Source organism: Lepidothrix coronata, unplaced genomic scaffold (genome assembly GCF_001604755.1).
Source record: "Lepidothrix coronata isolate B3197 unplaced genomic scaffold, Lepidothrix_coronata-1.0 Scaffold20, whole genome shotgun sequence".
In the NCBI taxonomy this organism is placed as follows: Eukaryota; Metazoa; Chordata; class Aves; order Passeriformes; family Pipridae; genus Lepidothrix; species Lepidothrix coronata.
In genome coordinates this window covers 6,319,047-6,337,168 of record NW_016690200.1, presented here as the reverse complement: position 1 = coordinate 6,337,168, position 18,122 = coordinate 6,319,047, and the positions used below count along the sequence as shown (strand labels likewise).

Genomic DNA, 18,122 nt, shown 5'->3' with positions numbered 1-18,122 from the left:
AGTCCTTATAGAATTCCCTTTCTAAAGCCACCCACATTGCTTCACGCTTTTCTCTTTTATGTACATCCTCAATACATTCAACTATCCTCCACTCTTTAAAAATTCCTCTGTCTTCCTTCCTCTCACTCCTAGACCCTTCCCATCTTCCATTTGGGTTTCCTGATCTTCCATTACACCCTGTAACTTTTTTCCCCTCCAAAATCCCTTTATAGCCTCTTCATTGTATCAGCTCACATCTCTTCTACTGTGTCTCCTCCACAACCCTCCTTCTGTGTATCCCTCCTTCCTCCCAACCTGGTGTCAGCCCTGCTAGAGTCTGGCTCAAGGAACCTGAGGTGAAACCATCCCAGCCAGGCCTTCTAACTTTTACAGAAACTCAACTTGACGCAACAGGATCCCAGTAAGGAAGGAAATGAATCCCTTAAACACCAGACTGACCCACACTGGTTTGTGCAGGAAGAAATTACAGTAACCCCTTTTCAGAAAGGGCCTACTTCATTCCATCCTGAGCACAACAAATGTATGTACTAAACAGTACATAAATATAAAAACTTTACCTTCACACATCTCTGTTATGACAGAAATCAGAGTATCATGTTCAGTTTTGTTATTGCCCGTTTTGTAAAGGATGTTACAAAACAGATTTGAAGGCAACAGGAAGTGCCTTACTGTGAGATTTTTATTTTTTTTTTTCAGCACAAGCTCTTTGTCCTACTTGACTGCAACCTCTAAAAACCTTTGCTGGGGGAAAAAAAGGACAATATTAAAGAGTTATTTAATCTCGTACGGAAGCTCACAAAATTAGCCATGACAAAAAACTGGGAAAACACAAATGAGAAATGAGACATTTTTATACTTTTTTTTTCAAATACTTGAAGAAATTAACTCATGAATTTCTCAAAAAGTGGTGGATTCTCGAACTTTCCACACCTTCACGGAGAGGCTGCAAGAATCTCCTGAAGTTATGCTCTGACAAAACAAGTAACGAACTCAAGACACAATAACCACACAAAACTTGGACATTTCACAGTGCACAGTAAAATGAACTGTTAGAAGCCAAAGCTCTTGGACTTTTTTTTGTTACCTCCTCTAACCCAAGCTACATTCATTTCAGTTCTCATACGTCAAACACTGAGCAAAACGGGCCAAAGAAAATGGCCCAAATGAATTCCACGAAAGCTCTTGGGGTTGTGTAGCCTTTGGCAGTTACCCCTGTTCTCTAGAATTCCATCCGTTAGTTGTCCCTTTTCGACTCATTTTTGACAGAAGCTAAAAAAATAAACAATTTGTTTCTGAAGCTCAACACCAGCATTGGGTCTGAGAGGTTTCTTACCAAGTTCTTCTTGGAACCTTCTAGTGGGGGGTGTCCCTGCCCATGGCAGGAGGGTTGGAACTGGATGATTTTTAAAGTCCCTTCCAACCCAAACCATCCTGTGATTCTGTGATAAGTCTGGTTGTTCAGCCATATAAAATTACTTAACTCATGTTCCACTTGCTGAGCTGATTTTTGGCCGATCGTTCTGCTTTTGAGAAACAAACCTTTCCCCTCCAGGAATTTTAACACTTCAAAGCCACAGCCAGCTCACATTTTCCCCATGTAAGCATTTCAAAAGTCTTCAGAACTTGAAGGTCTGAACTCTGTGGCTCTCACTGCAGCTGCACTTCAACACAAGCACTTCAGAAGGGGGACTTTCCTGGGCAACAATTCATGTATTTTTAACAATATGGATGTTTGCAGAACTTACCTCTTTCTCAGTATCCCTGGATATGCAGGTCCACTGGTTTTCCTTCACACTGTATGCCCAGAAGTCAGCCAGATCCTGAGTTCCATCCCAGCCACCAAACAAATAAACAGTTTCTGTCAAAAAAAAGGAAGGACATGTTAATGCTATTTGAAGAAAACATCTCTAAACAGGCCAATACCTACAAAACACCTGTGACAAACAGACAAACTATCAGAAGAGTAGTTTAAAACAATTTTTACTTAAAACACTGCTCCTTTTTGAACAGAACCAGTCACCAAGACAAAGAAATGTGGTTTGGTTTAGTAATGGAAGTTTTTAAGATTGATAGTCAGCCAGTTCTCAGAGTCATTTTCTATTTCTACATTTACATAAGAGGCAATCAAACCCACAGCCTTCTGATTAAAATTCCAGACAGACAAATGAACAATATTTAACATTTTGGATCCTGTGCACTTAGTCTATCAATGACATCTCAGCTTGTACCCTGTCTGGTGCAAGATTTATACATCAGCAAGACTTCTGAGATTGGAGCAACAAAGTTTTTCTGTTTAGTCCATTCTCTTAGAAAGAAAAATTTACTTCAATTATGAAATCTTCTTGAAGGGAAAAGCCTTGCATAAAGGAACTTACCTGATGGCACAAAAGCAAGTAAGTAGAAGAGTTAAAGTCAGTGTTTCAGGCCTGTCACCTCAAACCCACAACTGCTCCATGCACAGCAAGACCAAAGGATTCTCAGACTCACTGATAAAACCAGATGAAGCCTCTGAACAGGGGAAGCATTTAAGAAAAGCCTCTGTTCTGCCATAGAGAGATAACTAAATTGCTCCCATTATAGAAACATCACTATCTAGTCTCAAATGCTGAAAATACTTCATTTTTGGACTGCATTAAAACATAACACAAAGCCAAGTCCAAGAAGAACAAGCCCCTCAAGACCTGTAGAGCTTTGAAAAAGTCCTTTAAAATCCACAAACCACTCCTATTATGGAGGTAATGGCCAATTTTTGATCCAACACCAATTAAACAGCAGAGTTAGAAGCAGGATTACAAAACAGGACCAGTCCCTGACCCTTACCTACCATCAGGATAGTGGTCATCACCATGGAAAGGTTACCCTGGTTCATTAACTTTAATTACCCTTCCTCCTGGACTCAGGGCTCCCAGTGTTCCCTGCAAAGAGCAGGTCCCTTTGTGCACATAAATTCTCACAGCTCACAAAACCCACATCACCACAACAGCTTCATTGATAGCTGAGAAAAATAAAAGATTTGGCACCGGCTAAATATCCTCCTGGGGCCTTGCCAAAACGTCAGGCCTGCCTGGAAAGGCTTTGTTGGCTCACATGAAATTTAATAGCAAACCTGAATGAATCTGATGAAAACTCAGCTTCTGAGAGTTACCTACACCAAGCTGACAGAGCGAAACGGCCCGTGAACACTGAGGGAGGAGCACAACCACCCAGCTGGTGCCACCGAGAGCATCCCCAGAGTGACACTGGGAACACAAGGGGACACCAACGCTGTGCCAGGCTCCATTTCCATCATGATGGAAAACTGTAGCTCACGCCAAAGAAAGGCTCCATCACTATCTAGACCCAATGACTACCATTTTTTGGTTTTATGCCTTCCTGCAGAACTATATACATATTTTATAGGAAGTTTCTGTACTGAAAAGGAGCATTTTTTTGATGCATAAATGCAACTGTTGCTGGTTACGTCAAGAAAATAATTTTTCATAGTTCTCCTAAATTTTGCAATGGTTCTCCCATGTTATAAGCAAAAAGTTAGTTGTTTGGTGTTATTCAGAGATTGTTTTTAGTTGGTTGGTTTTGAAATTTTTTTCGATTTCCAATTTTTTTAAAAGTCAAACTTCAGTATGTTCCCCAACCAGAATCACCCTTCTGCTCTACCTGTTAATTCAGATTTTATGGGAGGGTTATTTTTCCGCCTTGTACGCAGAGATCCAACCAGGACAGACCCAGGATGCAATTCCCACCTCACCAACATATCAGCAAATACTCAAAAGAAGAGGGCAGAGACCACAAACTCCAGACACAGGAGTGGGGCAGCCAGAAGGGAGCCCAGGAATCTCACACCAATATAACTATTCCTACTCTGGCAGCACTGGGGAACTCAAGGAGGAAAGGATTTCTCCCTCTGTATCCAAGCAATGTGTAATACAGCAATAGTGATGCTGCTTTATTAAAGCAAGTCTCTATTCTGCTTCAGGGACAGAGAAGAATTTTCAAACCTACCTGCAAGGCAACAAGAAAAAACATGAAAGCAATTATATTTACCCAAAGCTTTCACCAGCTACATTTAGGAAGTCAAATTTCTCCTCCAGCATTTTCACCGTATTTCCTCTGCATTTATTTCTGAATACAAATTGAACACTTTGAATTAAATATGCTCTGTGGATATTTCTAAACTGCTTGCTCAGACAAAAATGTTTCTGTAATATCTAAATTCTTCTCCTCCCTTACTGTCTGGATGACTAAAGGGTGCCAGGGCACTCCTCAAATTAGAGGACACATGTTCCCAAAATTCAACATATTTCCTGTCGATCTCTCATTAATTTTTATTTTTCAGACAAGTATGTAAACCATCCTTCTCTAACCCCTGTGAAATACTAAATATCCTGGGGCAGCTTCAGTCCAGGTTCATTCATGTTCTCCAAGACAGTTGTCTATTAACTCCACCTTCCCCATGTGATGAAATCCGGGGTGGGATTTTGGTACAAGTGAGTCTTCCTCATCTGACCAGGGTGTTACATGGCAAACTGCTCTGGCCAGGCTGACAAAAGCTGCTTGGTGTGCCTGAGCCTCCCTGTTTTACCTTCTAATACACAGGCACACTGAATACATTCCAATCCTGGTCACATATCTCACTACATGCTTTAGTCAAATGGTATCTCCATGTGTCTGCTAGAACAGTTCTCCATGAAATATGAAAGAATTATGGACCTACAACACCTCTGCAAGTCATCTGATCCATCAGTCACCTCCCAAACCTCTCACAGCAGGACCAGGTTGCACAGGGAATTACTTAGTTAAACTCTGAGTATCTCCAAAGACAGATATTTCAGTCTCAGATCTGCTACAATGACTGATTATCTTCGTTACATTTTTTTTTATTCCTAATATCTGAAATATGGAGTTTCCCATCCTGCCCTTCGTCCCATCCCTCTGCCCCCCCACCCCAAAATGAGTGTGGTCACCTCCATGCCCCCACCAGCTACGTGAAGACAGCTCTGAGACCCTCCCACGAACCTTTTTTCTACCAGCTGCACAAAAGCAGCTCCCAAAGCATCTCCTCACACATCACAGGCTCCAGCCCTGACCACCTTGGTGGCTCTTCAGTGACTCTCAGTTTGACACAATCCTTATTGTCCCAGAGAGCCCAAACTGGGCACAGGCACACTCCAGATGTGGCCTTGAGTACTAAAGAGAGGAACATCCCCCTCCTTAACCTGTTGGCCATGCTCCTGCTGACACAGCCCAGCAGGAGGTTGGTTTTCATCACCACAAGGACAAACCACTGGTATCTCAAAAGCCTTCTATGAAAAGACATCACTGCCCCATGTAGAACCACAGATTCAGTCACGTGCCAGCAGCACTGTCCACTTTGTGAGGGGCACTTAGAGCACAAATGTAAAACCAGACCCAAATTTCTGTGCGGTATCACACCCCTCGGTTTCTGAGCCACAGTTCAGCGTAGATGTTGGCTGGATCCAAGTTTTTTTTCAGGCTAGGCATAGAGTCTTCCTCTCAAATGTGAAAGCACCACAAAGTTGAGTAACCTCCAGGATTCAGCAGCTGTTTGTGTTTCAGAGCTTAGAAGCCATCTGTGTTTTGTTTCAGAGATCCCTTCATCTTGTACACAAGTCCTGTCTTTAAATATCTTATGGATAACAGTGTTTTCCTCAGGCAAAACAGCATCCTTCATGTCTGCTGCTCTCTCTTCATCTTTTTCATCTTTCCATGCTGCTTTTGAACCAGCCTTGTCATTTCCACTGTGCTGCCCACACATACCATGGGCATGCTGGGCCCAGGGCTCTGGATCTCCCTGTTTTCCCAACCTACAGCTTTGTTCTCACTCATCCAACAAAAGGAGGAAAACAGAACTCCTTCCAGCAAAAGGAAAAGCAAAATAACGTACAAACAAAATTAGAGCAGTCGCACTTCAGTGAGTGAACAGAGGTAACAAATCGATAAACACCATTCCACTAATATTTTCCCCTCAAAAAACTATTTCACTTCCCAAAAAGAAGAGAAATAGAGACCCAAGAAAATCATCCTGGTTGTTTTGCTGTTGTTTCTACAACAGGTTCATTGGAAAACTTCAGCTTAATGAACTGAAAGCTGAAAGTTGAAGAAAGCAGGATATAACACAAGATTGTTTTAAACAGGATGATTTCCACATAGTCTATAATTCTGTTACCAAAATAAGTTGTGTATCTTTATGGACTGCACTGTGATTCACACAAAACTGTGCCCGTCCTATGAGGGCAGAGGAGATCAATTCCACCTTATCTATGGAATTATAACCCAAATCTCCAAAACACAGCACATGTATTGCTCTAAAATACTGATGTTATTCCTGAAAGCTTGAGTTTGGCAATTCACTTATTCATTCCCACTTTCTTCCAGAATAAGCACTGGAGTTTTGAAATGCATGCCATATCTGAACTATAAAGAGGCCTGGGAGGGCAGACTCAAAGTTCTGTTAATAAAGTACCAATGCCAGATCCCAACATCCTCATCCAAAACTGCATTAGGGCTCAATGCCCCTGGGAACACAGTTCCACACACAAGCCTGTGTTTCGCTGCTCAAGTATTTCACCAGGGCCTGCATAAACAGCCTTCCATGACTGACATTCAGCACACACCACTGTGTTCCTGTGTAGTTTGGGGGTTGTTTGGAGGATACTTTTGTTTTAATTTATGTACCTGGGTTGTGACTACCCAATTACCTCCCCTTCCCTGTATAAAAGCACAGAGAACTCTCCAGCTTCCCAAAGGGAGAACTCCATGAGACCTAGACCTTGCAGGAAAAAGCAGGAATAACATAAGCCTTCTGCTTTCATTTAGATTCTAGAGCTTTCAAGTACCTAACAGTGGTTTCAGCTCTAGTTTATGTTTCTGCATGTGGCTACCAAACCCAACTTCCTAATTCTGCCATCTAGAGTCATTCCAGTCTTGAGTGTTAATATAATTAAAAGCATGGAGGGCATTATGAGAACCAGTAACTCTTCATTTTTAATTTATTTTTTATGTAAGAAGACAAAACATGCTAAAAGGCAGCTTAGACCAAGTTAAACTATGTCCTACCTGAAACTTATAAACAGAGTCTCAGTGACTCAATGCATCATCAGGAATGTAAGATCCAGCTCAGTTGCTTCCCAATCCATATCCTCTATCCTAACACCAACACATGCATCCAGCAGGCTCAGTGCTATTTACCAAATTAAAATTAAGCATATTTTTGTAGTCAGCAATGACTGGTTAATATTTCCTTGAGGTTAATCAAAACACAGAACTACTTGTTATAGCTACAGCAGGTCTGGCCATCAGAGATGGAAATTTGCTTCCAGCACGTATTCTATGTGACATGAAACTTCAGATTCTCCTTAGAAGTATGATTTTGGGGTTTCGCTTCATTTCCGAAAGACTAAAGTTGAAGAAAACATTCGTTTTTGAGAAGGACCTCACCTCTCTAACAAGGAGTGCAAAGTGAGATGATTTTTCAGTTGCCAAAGAGGAAAAAAAAACCACAAACTCAGCAAGTGCGTGGGTAAGGCAGGGAGGATGTCTTTGAAGGAAAGAGTACACCACCGCTCCTTTTTCCATTAACACTGGATTTGCTCAAGGTTAGCCAGGAAGCTTTACAGCTCCAGTCTGTAAAACACATCCTGACATAACTGGCTCAATTCCCATCAGCTCATTAAAAACTACCTATATTCAAAAGGAAAACTCCAGCAATCACCAGTGGTTGGTTTTAAGGATAACAGCTCCAAGAACTCCCCCTGGCCTGTTATGACCCAAACTAAATGGCAATACTTATAATCTCAAAAAAACATTTTGGCTTGTACAAGCCTCAGTGGACCTGGATGCAAAACTAAGAGCAACTTCCCAAACAGCCCACAGAGAAACTTTGGGAAGGTATCCCACCACCACTGGACAGAGCTGCAGGAAGAAAGGGCCAGCATGAGAGGGGGAGATCCAGCTCTCCTACACTGGGACTCCACCCCTGTGGGTGCTCTCCAGCCACTTTTGTGCAATTGAAAAAAAATATATATATGTATATAGACAGATGGTTTTTATTGCCTTATTAAAACAGAGTGAAAGGTGAAGTCCAAGGCAGATCTTACAAGGGCTTAAGAAAACCAACAGCAATGGAAAGGAAGGCTCACACTACCAGGGATATATTATTTTCACAAGGTCTGATGGACTATCATTTCCAAGTTAAGGATCACGTTACTTCCAAGCTCTAGTGAAACACTCACTGTCTACTTATTCCCGAGGCCACTAGGGAGCGTTCCCAGTCTCTCTGTAGGGAAACACCAGCGATCCTCCAGCAATGTTTTGTTCTAATCAATCTCAAACCTCTTCCACCAAAAAAAAAAAAAAGTTTGCTTTCATACACAAAATAACTCGAGTGCTTCCTCCAGAGCTGTAACTATACTCTGAGCACAAGCCAGAGACTGCAGCTACATTTTTGCTTGTTCACTATGACTTAGCAAATTACTCCTGAAGGTGCTGCCCTGTCACATGCTCCGGTCCCGTCCGTGTGACCACAACAGATACAGTCACAGGCACTTTTCTGCCAACTCCCTCCATGCCACCCTATATTCCTCTCCATTAATCACACCCTGATCTTGTTTCTCCTTTCCCCAGAACAATCCTCTCACTCATACAGCAAAGTTTCAGGCAGATGCTTTCCTTATTTTAGCAAGGGCTGACGTGCCACGGGAATCTGATTAAATTAAAGCAAGACAAAGATACATAAAGTCATGGAGAACAACTATCACTGGAACTGTTACTGATACACAGCCCCCTTTCTTTTCTCTGCAGGTTCTCTGAAGCAGAGGCTGAACCATTCTTTAAACTGCTACAAGAAACATTTTTTGTAAAAAAAGTCTAACAAATTATATTTAACAGGAGTTTCTTGCACACTGTGGAAATTAGAAGCCACTCCAACCAAAATACAAAGAATGTTTCAACACATCAGATCTATTGCTTGAGCTCTATTCCAAAGAGCACAGCCTGTAGCAGACAAGGGAAATTATTATCCTTAATTTCTCTTTTCTTGTTTGAGCTCCTGCTCTAAGAGGGTAGGAGGGACAAAAAATAAAAAACAATTGTTCTTGGTTTCTTAGTTAAGCCAAAGCAATGGCTAAGGCGTAACAGAGAATTAATAGGGAAGAAGGGGTGGGAAAGGCAGTTGGAATATAGTTCCAGAGAGAAAGAGTATTAAATCCAGCTATTAGAAAGTGCAATTTTTTTTGCCTCAAAACCTGAAAAAAACCTCAAAACCTGGAAAACAGAGGATTAAAGAAATAAGTTAATTAAGAAATGTAACAACTACTCACCTGTCTGCACATCTATAACCATCTGATGGCCACCTCTCATCCCTGGTCGACTGTCTTCCCCATCACCTTCAAAAAAGAGGGAGGAGAGGGTGTTCCATTATGAGATTTTTAAACCAAGGAAAGGTACAACCTCAATACAGAAGCAGAGTAACTTAGTAACTCACCCTTCTTTAAGCATTACCTTAAAGTTTTCATTAGCTTAACACTCTTCCCAGGTAATATTCTTCTGTGCATTATAAAACTGTAAGAAGTCTTATAACGAATTATCTGGTGACTGACAGTACAGAGAGCAAAAGTTTATATTCTCCTGTAACTCTGAGTACCTTGGAAAGGAACTCCAGAGTTCCTGGAGCCACACAGGTGCTCACAAAAGAGCTCTGAGCCGTCCCTCCAGCTCTCCAGCAGTGAGGACACAGCCAGCCTTTGGCTTCTCTTCCCTCTCTCCCCACCTGAGAGTTACCTGAGGGCTGAGCTGTGAGAACAGACACTCAACTGGCAGGGTGATGAACCCCTGGGATGGGAGCAAGGAGGTGATGGAGAGACACAGCACAGCTGCCTTTGCAACACTTATCCTCACACATAAGGGAATCCCAACTGTCCCATTAAAGCTGCTTTCCAATCTCTTTAGGTATCTTAAGCTTTCAGGACAGGTGTCATCCACGGGAAGCAACACTAGCAAGATAACCCGTGTTCTGTTGGAAGAGAAACCTGCTTGTATTCCTGATAACCCCTCCCAAGGGGTTTGGGGACACTGCTCCACATTTGGCAGTTGTCACCTTGGATCCTACATTTGCTGTGTGACAGTGAGTTTTGTACTCTGTAGTCAAGGATCCTGCTACAAGTCTGGTTTCTGCCTTGAGAACAACGCAGAAAGATTCTGCAGTTTACATTTACTACATAACACACAAAGACTTCAAAAGATCTCATTCAAAACACGCCCTGTTCAGACAATGTATTTATTTGTCACTCTTGGCTTTGAGTTTGAGTCAATTCCATTCATTAAATCCAGTAACACAGATAACTGTTCTCATGTTTAACCTATATCCTGAGATTTGGTACTGAACTGATGATCTGTCCTTGAAGTTACTGCAAGTATTCCTGCAGTCTTCCTTCCTCAACCAGAGACCAGGCTGCATTTCACTGACTCTGCAGACAAATGCAACTTTTTCACAGAAAAAACCATTCCCTAGAAAAACCTGTCCTAGAGGAGCCTTTCTTGCATCAGCATCATTTTCTTGCTCAATATTCTCAAAGGAACAAGACAGAACTCACGTACTGCCAGTTCTATCTTAAGAAATGTCCTTACCTTTGGTGCTTTTGGGGATAATCTGCCCCCAGCGAGGCTTGTACTCTTGCTGACTGATATACTGATTGAATAAGCCATCTGCAAAACAAAAATGTTGCTGGATAAAGCATTTATACTTCCATTATAGCAAAATCACTTTTCATGTGGGTAACTTCAGCCTTACTCAAGCCAGTTTGCCACTCCAAAGCCTTCATGTTCAGTGAATGTGCCATTATATGTCAGTTAGTTTGTTAAACTTTTGTTAGTTTGTTAAACTTTTGTTAGTTTGTTAATGAACTAAATGTGAAAGCACTAAAATAAAAAGAATACTTGCTACTAGATCAATCAGGAATTATCCAGTTTGCCTGCCAGGTCATGCCAAGTGTCTATAAATCTCCAGTGTGGTGTATTTAATTAAGAATAGAATCCCTACCCCTTATTTAAGCAAAAAGGAAAGTTGCCAGTGCATATAAAATTCAACCATTTTAGTCCATGTGAAGTTAAAACTAGGTCAGACAGCATCTCTGGAGCTTCATCTGAGAAGAAAAGGGAAGTAAAGCAGATTGTTTAAATGCTCCGATATGGGACAAACGGGCACTGGATGAAAAACAAAATAATAGTTTACATTTTCTTCAGGGAGTTAAGCGAGAAGAGAAACAGAAGATGTGTCAGGTCACGGGGCAGATATGCCAACTGCAGCATTTTGGTGAGAAACACCAACTCCAGCACTTTATCCACACTCCCCTTGTGCTTTCCTCTCCCCGGTACACCTTCCACACGCCACCTCTTCAGCATCCAGAGGCCAGCTCCTAATTCTGGTTCTAGGTTATCAGTCTATCACATAAGCATTCATCTTTTGAAAAAGAGATTCAAAACACCCACGCCCTCCAGGACTGCTCTTCAGTCTGGGAAGGGCTTGGCAAACCTTTGGGGAACTTGGTGCTGCTGATCTTCAAATGTCTCCTCTAAAAAAGCCACCTCACCTTCTGCAGGCACAGCAGACTCTCAGACAGCACTGCTGTCCTGGCTGCATCCCACCCACCACCTCAACACACAAGCCCCTCCTGACAAGTGTTTGTGCTGCACTTATGCATTGCCTGAAAAAAAAGAAGGGAGTTCAGGCAACCAACATCAAATAGTTTTTAGTTCTTTTGACCACAGTAATTTCGGCTTTGAGGTAAGAGTTTAACAGATGATGGATGCCTCTGTTTATTTATAGAATGATCCTTACTGAACACATCCCTATTTATTTACAAAAAGGTAAAAATCTTTGCTAAGCATGACACAAGGTTCAGAGAAGATTTTAAAGTGTTTCCTGGCATCCTGTAGTTTGTCGTGACTGAAATCCAGGTTTTAATTAAACCCCAAGCCGGCAAGTATTTCCTGGGAGAAGATGAATGCTCTATTTAGAGACCATCTAATAGGAAAACAAGGGCACTCAAGAGCTCCTGAAAGGTGCTGAGTTTGGTCTGAAAACACAGAACTTCCATAAACTCAGCTGTGCAAGTTTTTCAAAATAAATACTCTGAAAACAGGGCAGGTTTTACTTTCACCTCAGAGCCAAAACCATCAGCTCTCTCCCCGCATTAGGTAATCGAGGAAAGCCAGAAGTTTGCTCAATGTATGTAGAAAGTGGTTTATTTTGGGTTTAATAGCAGGGTTCTTAACTCCCACTTCTTCAGCATTTATGAAGTTGGGACAACACACGAGAGGCTTGAAGCTTGAGATCTCATAAATTCTGATTCAGAAAAGCCAACTCTAATAGAACAAATGCATGTGCTGTAAGAAATCCCATAGTGACTCAGCCACAAACCCAGACAGAAAAGCAGCCTTTTGGTTACTGTTACAGCCCTGGGTCTGCACGACACAAACCAAAACCGTATTTACCCCGATGGCAGCCAACAGATAATTGGACATAAATAGCTCCAAAGGATGAATTACACCACATAGGATCTGAAAGGGTCATTTAACCTCTCTCCCATGCTCAACACCCACAGGCTGCACTTGTCAAGATACGACACTTCTCCCCTACTGTGCCTTCAGCCTCTTTTTATAATGCTTCTTGTCTTCCATGGGACACTGGTTTGGAATCACTCCAGCTTGCTTCCCAGAAATGTTTCTTTCTGCGGGGAGCAGTTCCACATTCATTCTACTTGTATTGCAAACCAGCAGCAGCTTGTTTTGGAAGCTGAATCACCACCTGTCTGACACCACCAGGGACAAAAAAAAAAAAAGAAAAAGAAAAAAAAAAGGAGGATTTCTAGGTGGATTCTGCACCCGATGCCAGACCTACGCCAGCGTACTCCTTATGTTCCTTGTCAGGATGGCTCTGCTGACCAAAAGGTCTCCAAAGCTTCTCCAAGGATCAGATCTAGGCCTGCTCAGCTTTGTCAGCTGTTCCCAATGAATCAGGAGTTTAAAATAAATTTCAAGACTCCTGACCAAAAAAAAAAAAAAAAAAAAAGTGTCAAGTGGAAGTTTTTAAAGGAAGTTTTCCTTCACTCCAGAGACCTCTCACTTCAATGTCCATGTTTACTAAAATTACAGACAAAACCTTGCTCTGTACTATTTTCAAGCTCTTCTCAGCAAGTCATGACGCATTTTGGATGCAACAACACGAAGTTCACAGTGGTTAAAGCTCAGTAAATTCTGCCACTCTGATAACCCAAGCCTTTATTTTGCCAGCCAACTGCAGGTTACCCAGAAAGGATTAGGACAAACACCATGGACAAAAATATTTAACTCGCTGAAGCCAATCAGGAACAAGCTGTATTAAGTTTGGGGGTTTTTCAGACAACACATTTGCAGATAGGATTACTAAAATCTATTCACTTCACTGCTAATGGCTGAAAAAACTTCAGAGTGACCCATAAGTTCTGGGAGTTGGGCTTTGGATTTTTAAAGAATTATGATTTTTCTCAAACCAAAGAAAAATACCCAGAACACATCCAGCCATTACTTGATAATTTCTTGGGAGAAACAAGGAAAAACATGTTTTTTTTTCTCCAGCCTCAGAGCTGTAATATTTTCTTCAACTTTGTTCTTCACAAAAATGAAACCAGGTCTGCTCTCAAGTCCCTATAAGTTATCCCTCTTCCACACAAACCCTACCATTTACTTAGGACAGGCTTTGGATCCCTAGCCAGCCCTTCCCCTCCATATATCTGAGCATTCAGAGCAGCAACCACACTTTCTCAGAATCAAATCCAAACAATATTGGATGGTAAAATTAAGGTATACGAGTCTGTCTAGAGCTCCCAGGGGAATACAGTTGTTCCTGTGCGTCCTGTTCCTGCACATCCCGAGTTCTGGGAGACGTCGGAGCCTGCAGGCTGTGCATCACTACTTCTTGTTTGTTGTGCAGGGCTCACTTGTCACCAGATAAACACATGTCACACCCTGACACGAGCAGTGCCACAAGGAACACCTCAGTCCCTGGAATACTAATACGAATCGAGCAGGTCTTCCATCCATTCCAAGCAGTTTTCCATGTCTACAGGAGCTGCAGGCAGCTCAACTAAGTAATTTGCACTCCACATACTCTCTTGCAGGAATATTAAGCAGATTTTTTTTCCCCCCTTCAATAATATAGGCCCGAGAGCTATAGGAACGGATCCAAATGCGAAACATTTGAACCGAGTCTGTGAACCAGCTGAGATTTAAGGGACCCTTTTCTTTTTGAGAGGAAGTCAGGCAGCTGCCAGAGTTTCCATTTGCCCGTTTTCGAAGTGCAACGCACGAGTCAAAAGAATCTGCGGGCGAAGTGTGGCTGCCTGCCACCGAGCTCTCAAAAGAAATCATCTGGTGATGTGAGGTGGAAGACAGCGCTCGTCATTAGCAATGCAAAAGAACAAGAGTTAGCTCTGCCAGCGCTAATTCTTGACCACCTACTCTTTTTCTACATGACTAAGCCTATGGAAATGGCCCCGCGAGAGATGCAGCGCGTCGCCGCTTTTTCAAGACCCACCACTGCAAAGATCGGCCTCTCCAGGAGACATTTTAGGCTGAACTGAGTGTGCAGTATCTCTGTCAACCTCGCTGCACTTCTGTTTGTGCCTTTAAGGCAATGAACTCCCAGATCAGCGAGCGGTCAGGAGTTCACATATTCATGCCCGGCCTGCAGCGGAACAGGCCGCTCTTTGAACGATTTCAGGGATAATTTAAGGATCTGTATGTCTCAATTAACTCTACACTTCAGCTACACTACACAGACACGGGACCAAAGTTAATCCACTTTTATTTGGAAAAGCAACACATCAGAGAGAGGAGCTCAGTGGTAAGAACACCCACACCTTAGAGACTAAGCAGCAGCTACGGAGACTTCACAAGAGAGCTGCTAAGAAAGTAAAATGGTAATAAATCATCGTAGAACAGCCCGGGTTGGAAGGGACCTTAAAGATCAACCAGTTCCAACCCTTATGGAAGGGTCAGGTCCTTATGGACAGGGACACCTTTTACCAGACCAGGTTGCTCAGAAAATGCTGAGGAGCTTAAGACATGCAGAGCAGACTAAGGACAGTGGAGCACCACAGGGAGCAGGAGGTAGGAAAACTGCAGGAGAACATGCTAAAGGCTGAAGACATCTATTCCCATCCCATCCCACCAGCACCAGTTAAGTACCAGTGATATTCAACACTCTGACTGCCACCTTGCACAACTCCAGCTGCAAACTATTCCAGCTGCAGTTTTGTGGTTATCAGAAGAGGTTTGTCCTGTCCACTGTCCCATCACAGCCTGAACAGCTCCATGCCCAGGTTTGCCATGAGGTAGCACGAGCACCAGTGCCAGGGGACACAGTGTCCTGAGTGAGGGCACAATTGACCCAGTTAGGGAAAACCTGCAGTCGTGTCAGCTTAAAGCAAATATGGGCTGCAGCCTCCGTGTCTCGGGATAGATGGCACTTCCCTCCGGAGGGTGCTGGGAGGCGACAGAGCTCAAGAGCTGAAGGCAGCATAAAGAATGGCAGGAGGATGGGGGAAGGAAGGTTAATATATTCCAAGACAAGCAAAATCATTAAGGATGACCAACAGAGCAATGGGAGATGCGCACGCTGACATTTAATTTCAGCTGGCCAGGTGCCGGATTAAAGTGCAGCAAAATAAACATCCTCACACATATTTTTCTGTCCCTCGGAAGCAGTGACAAAACAATGATGCTCTTGAAGACTCTCCTGCTAAATTACCCACTGTCTGTTGCGAGCAAGACATGCTTCTGTACATGCTGGAACAAAAAAAGGACTGATAAAACAAGTTACAGCATATTCCTCCCATTTGCTTAAGGGTTGCTGAGTTCCTCAGCCTTCCTAGAGGGAATGATCTCAAGAACCAGGGAAGCAGGACTGTCCACATCAAATCTGACACAGAACAAGTGTCTGTTTGTCAGACAGAAGACTGCAGGTCTTGTTTTGAACTACCAGGAGAGTCCTTTGCCAGTACTTCCAGCCCTGGAAAAGCTGAGCACTGTGGACAGCAACCCCGCTCTCAACATACACCAGCTCAGCTCAAGTCCTAAGGGAAAACTGCTGGATGAAATAAATGTCAAATATTAAGTAGAAAAGAAATAAAGATATAACAAAATAAAAAAAAAGTTACAAACATTCACTTCATTAGTGCCCAAGAAAAAAAGTCCATTTTTGAGGGAACTTTTTCAGCACATTCTAGACTTTGAGTGAAATTCTATTCGAGTTCCTACTCCAGCCTGCAATGAAGTGGAAAGAGGAGGGCCTCCAGGCACTGAGATTAAGTCACAGCCAAGGCTGTGCAATGATAAAATCATCACCATCAGCACAGAGCACTCCTCTGGCTGCTGTAGCATCCTGGTGGGCTCATCAGCTCCCCCAGGCACTCGTGTCTTTGCGACACAGACAGTAACAGCCAGCCACAGCTCCCTGCTGCTTTTCCAGCCTGCAATCCTCCCTTGCCCTTAAGATTCAGGAGGAAGCTGCCAGTTGCACAATGTCCCTGCATTGCAGGAAGCTGTTCACGCTCCCATCCCAGCCAACAACACTCCACGGGCTCAGGAGGGCAAGGATGAACGCTGTTCTCAGTCTCAACACTTGTAGCTGCTCCTGGAGCTCAGCACAGGGCAGGGCTCAGCTGCTCTGCCTAAGAAACCTTGAGCCAAACACACAGAAAACCACTCACTGCAGTTCTGGACGACCTGTTACAATAAGCTCCCTAAAACTGAGCTCATTTGAACAGCTTAGTCACAAAAAGATGGTGGATTTTCATGGAAGACAACTCTTGATTTTAAAGTTATCACTGCTATCAAATTCTGAGAACCACTACCAACTTCAGTGGTACAAGCCCCACTGCTGGAGTCAAGCAGGTACACCAGCATCTATCCAAAGGTATTACAAACTGACTGATTAGCCCAGAATCAGATAAAAACACCTCTGGTGCCAGATATCCATGAAATTGGTTCACTAAGTCCCTGACTCTACTGCCATCAGACACACAGTTCTCCTCTCATGCCAGCACAAGTGTCCCATGAGGAGTGACTGCACATATTCAAACAGCACTACACCCACAGCCAGGAGCACCACTCTTTTATCAGCCTGCAATCCAAAACCGCTGCACAGGTCTTGAGAGACACTTCAGTGCAATAGTCCAACTCTTTCTGCATCCCATTTTAACAACGGAAAGTACATCTCCCTCCTTTTAGGAGTTGAGAGCTGTTTATACACCATGTTTTTAAGTGGAAAGCTTCCAAGTAAAAGATTAATAGTATTTCCAGTGAAACCAACAAGGTCCTGCTCTGCAAGGGAAAACAGGCAGTGCCTCTAGTCACTGACTTCCACACCATTCTCCAAGGATTATTTTCCCCATAAGAAAAAACAGCACTCTCATCCAGATACAGATGAAAACTTCTGCCTGAACACCAACTTGGTGGCAAGTTCCAACCAGAAACCATGATCCACATCACCACGGAGAACTCCAGCTGTCAGCTTCCCTGCTCACCACTTCAGTGACTTTCCTGATAGTCAAGCCCACCCTCAGCTTGCCAACACTTACATGAAAAACTTATCTTTACCCACTCAAGTGCACCTCGTTGTCATCTCTGGGGGAAGGAGACTCCAAAAGCAGCAGTGACAAGACATTTCATGACTGAATTTTTAGCCCTCGTCACACAACACACTCACAAGCCCAAAAGCTGACAGCACACCACACCAGACATCAAACAGCACACAGACCAGCCAATTCTACTACAAAGCACATTAACACTCAAAAAAGGCAATATTTCAATGGGGTGGTTTTTTATAATTAATTTTTTATAGTTAACATATCAGACTCCTCTGAGCCTCTTACCGTTCACAGCTTTTTCTATCAGTTCTTCACAAGCATCAAAGTCTCCCTTCAACACCAGCTTGTCGTGGAGGTCTGTCAACATGGGGTGCTCCAGAGCAATCTTGGTTTTCTTCTGCAGCGACTCGAAAGCCTCGGTGTAGTTGTGCTGCCGAAAATGCTTTAGGCAAAGGCGAATGGCTTCCTGTTCACGGTACT

The 18,122-nt window shown here is 43.0% G+C and overlaps 1 protein-coding gene across 1 annotated transcript in view; it reads right to left on the bottom strand.

The window, feature by feature from the left end:
- MKLN1 (muskelin 1) overlaps nt 1–18,122 on the bottom strand; it is a 94,313-nt gene that overhangs the window by 42,599 nt on the left and 33,592 nt on the right. Inside the window, exons 6-9 of the mRNA XM_017807770.1 lie at nt 17,928–18,120; nt 10,642–10,719; nt 9,336–9,401; nt 1,746–1,858 (exon numbers count right to left, since the gene is read on the bottom strand). Of these exons, the coding sequence (XP_017663259.1) occupies nt 1,746–1,858; nt 9,336–9,401; nt 10,642–10,719; nt 17,928–18,120 (450 nt within the window). The remainder of the gene's footprint in view (nt 1–1,745; nt 1,859–9,335; nt 9,402–10,641; nt 10,720–17,927; nt 18,121–18,122) is intronic.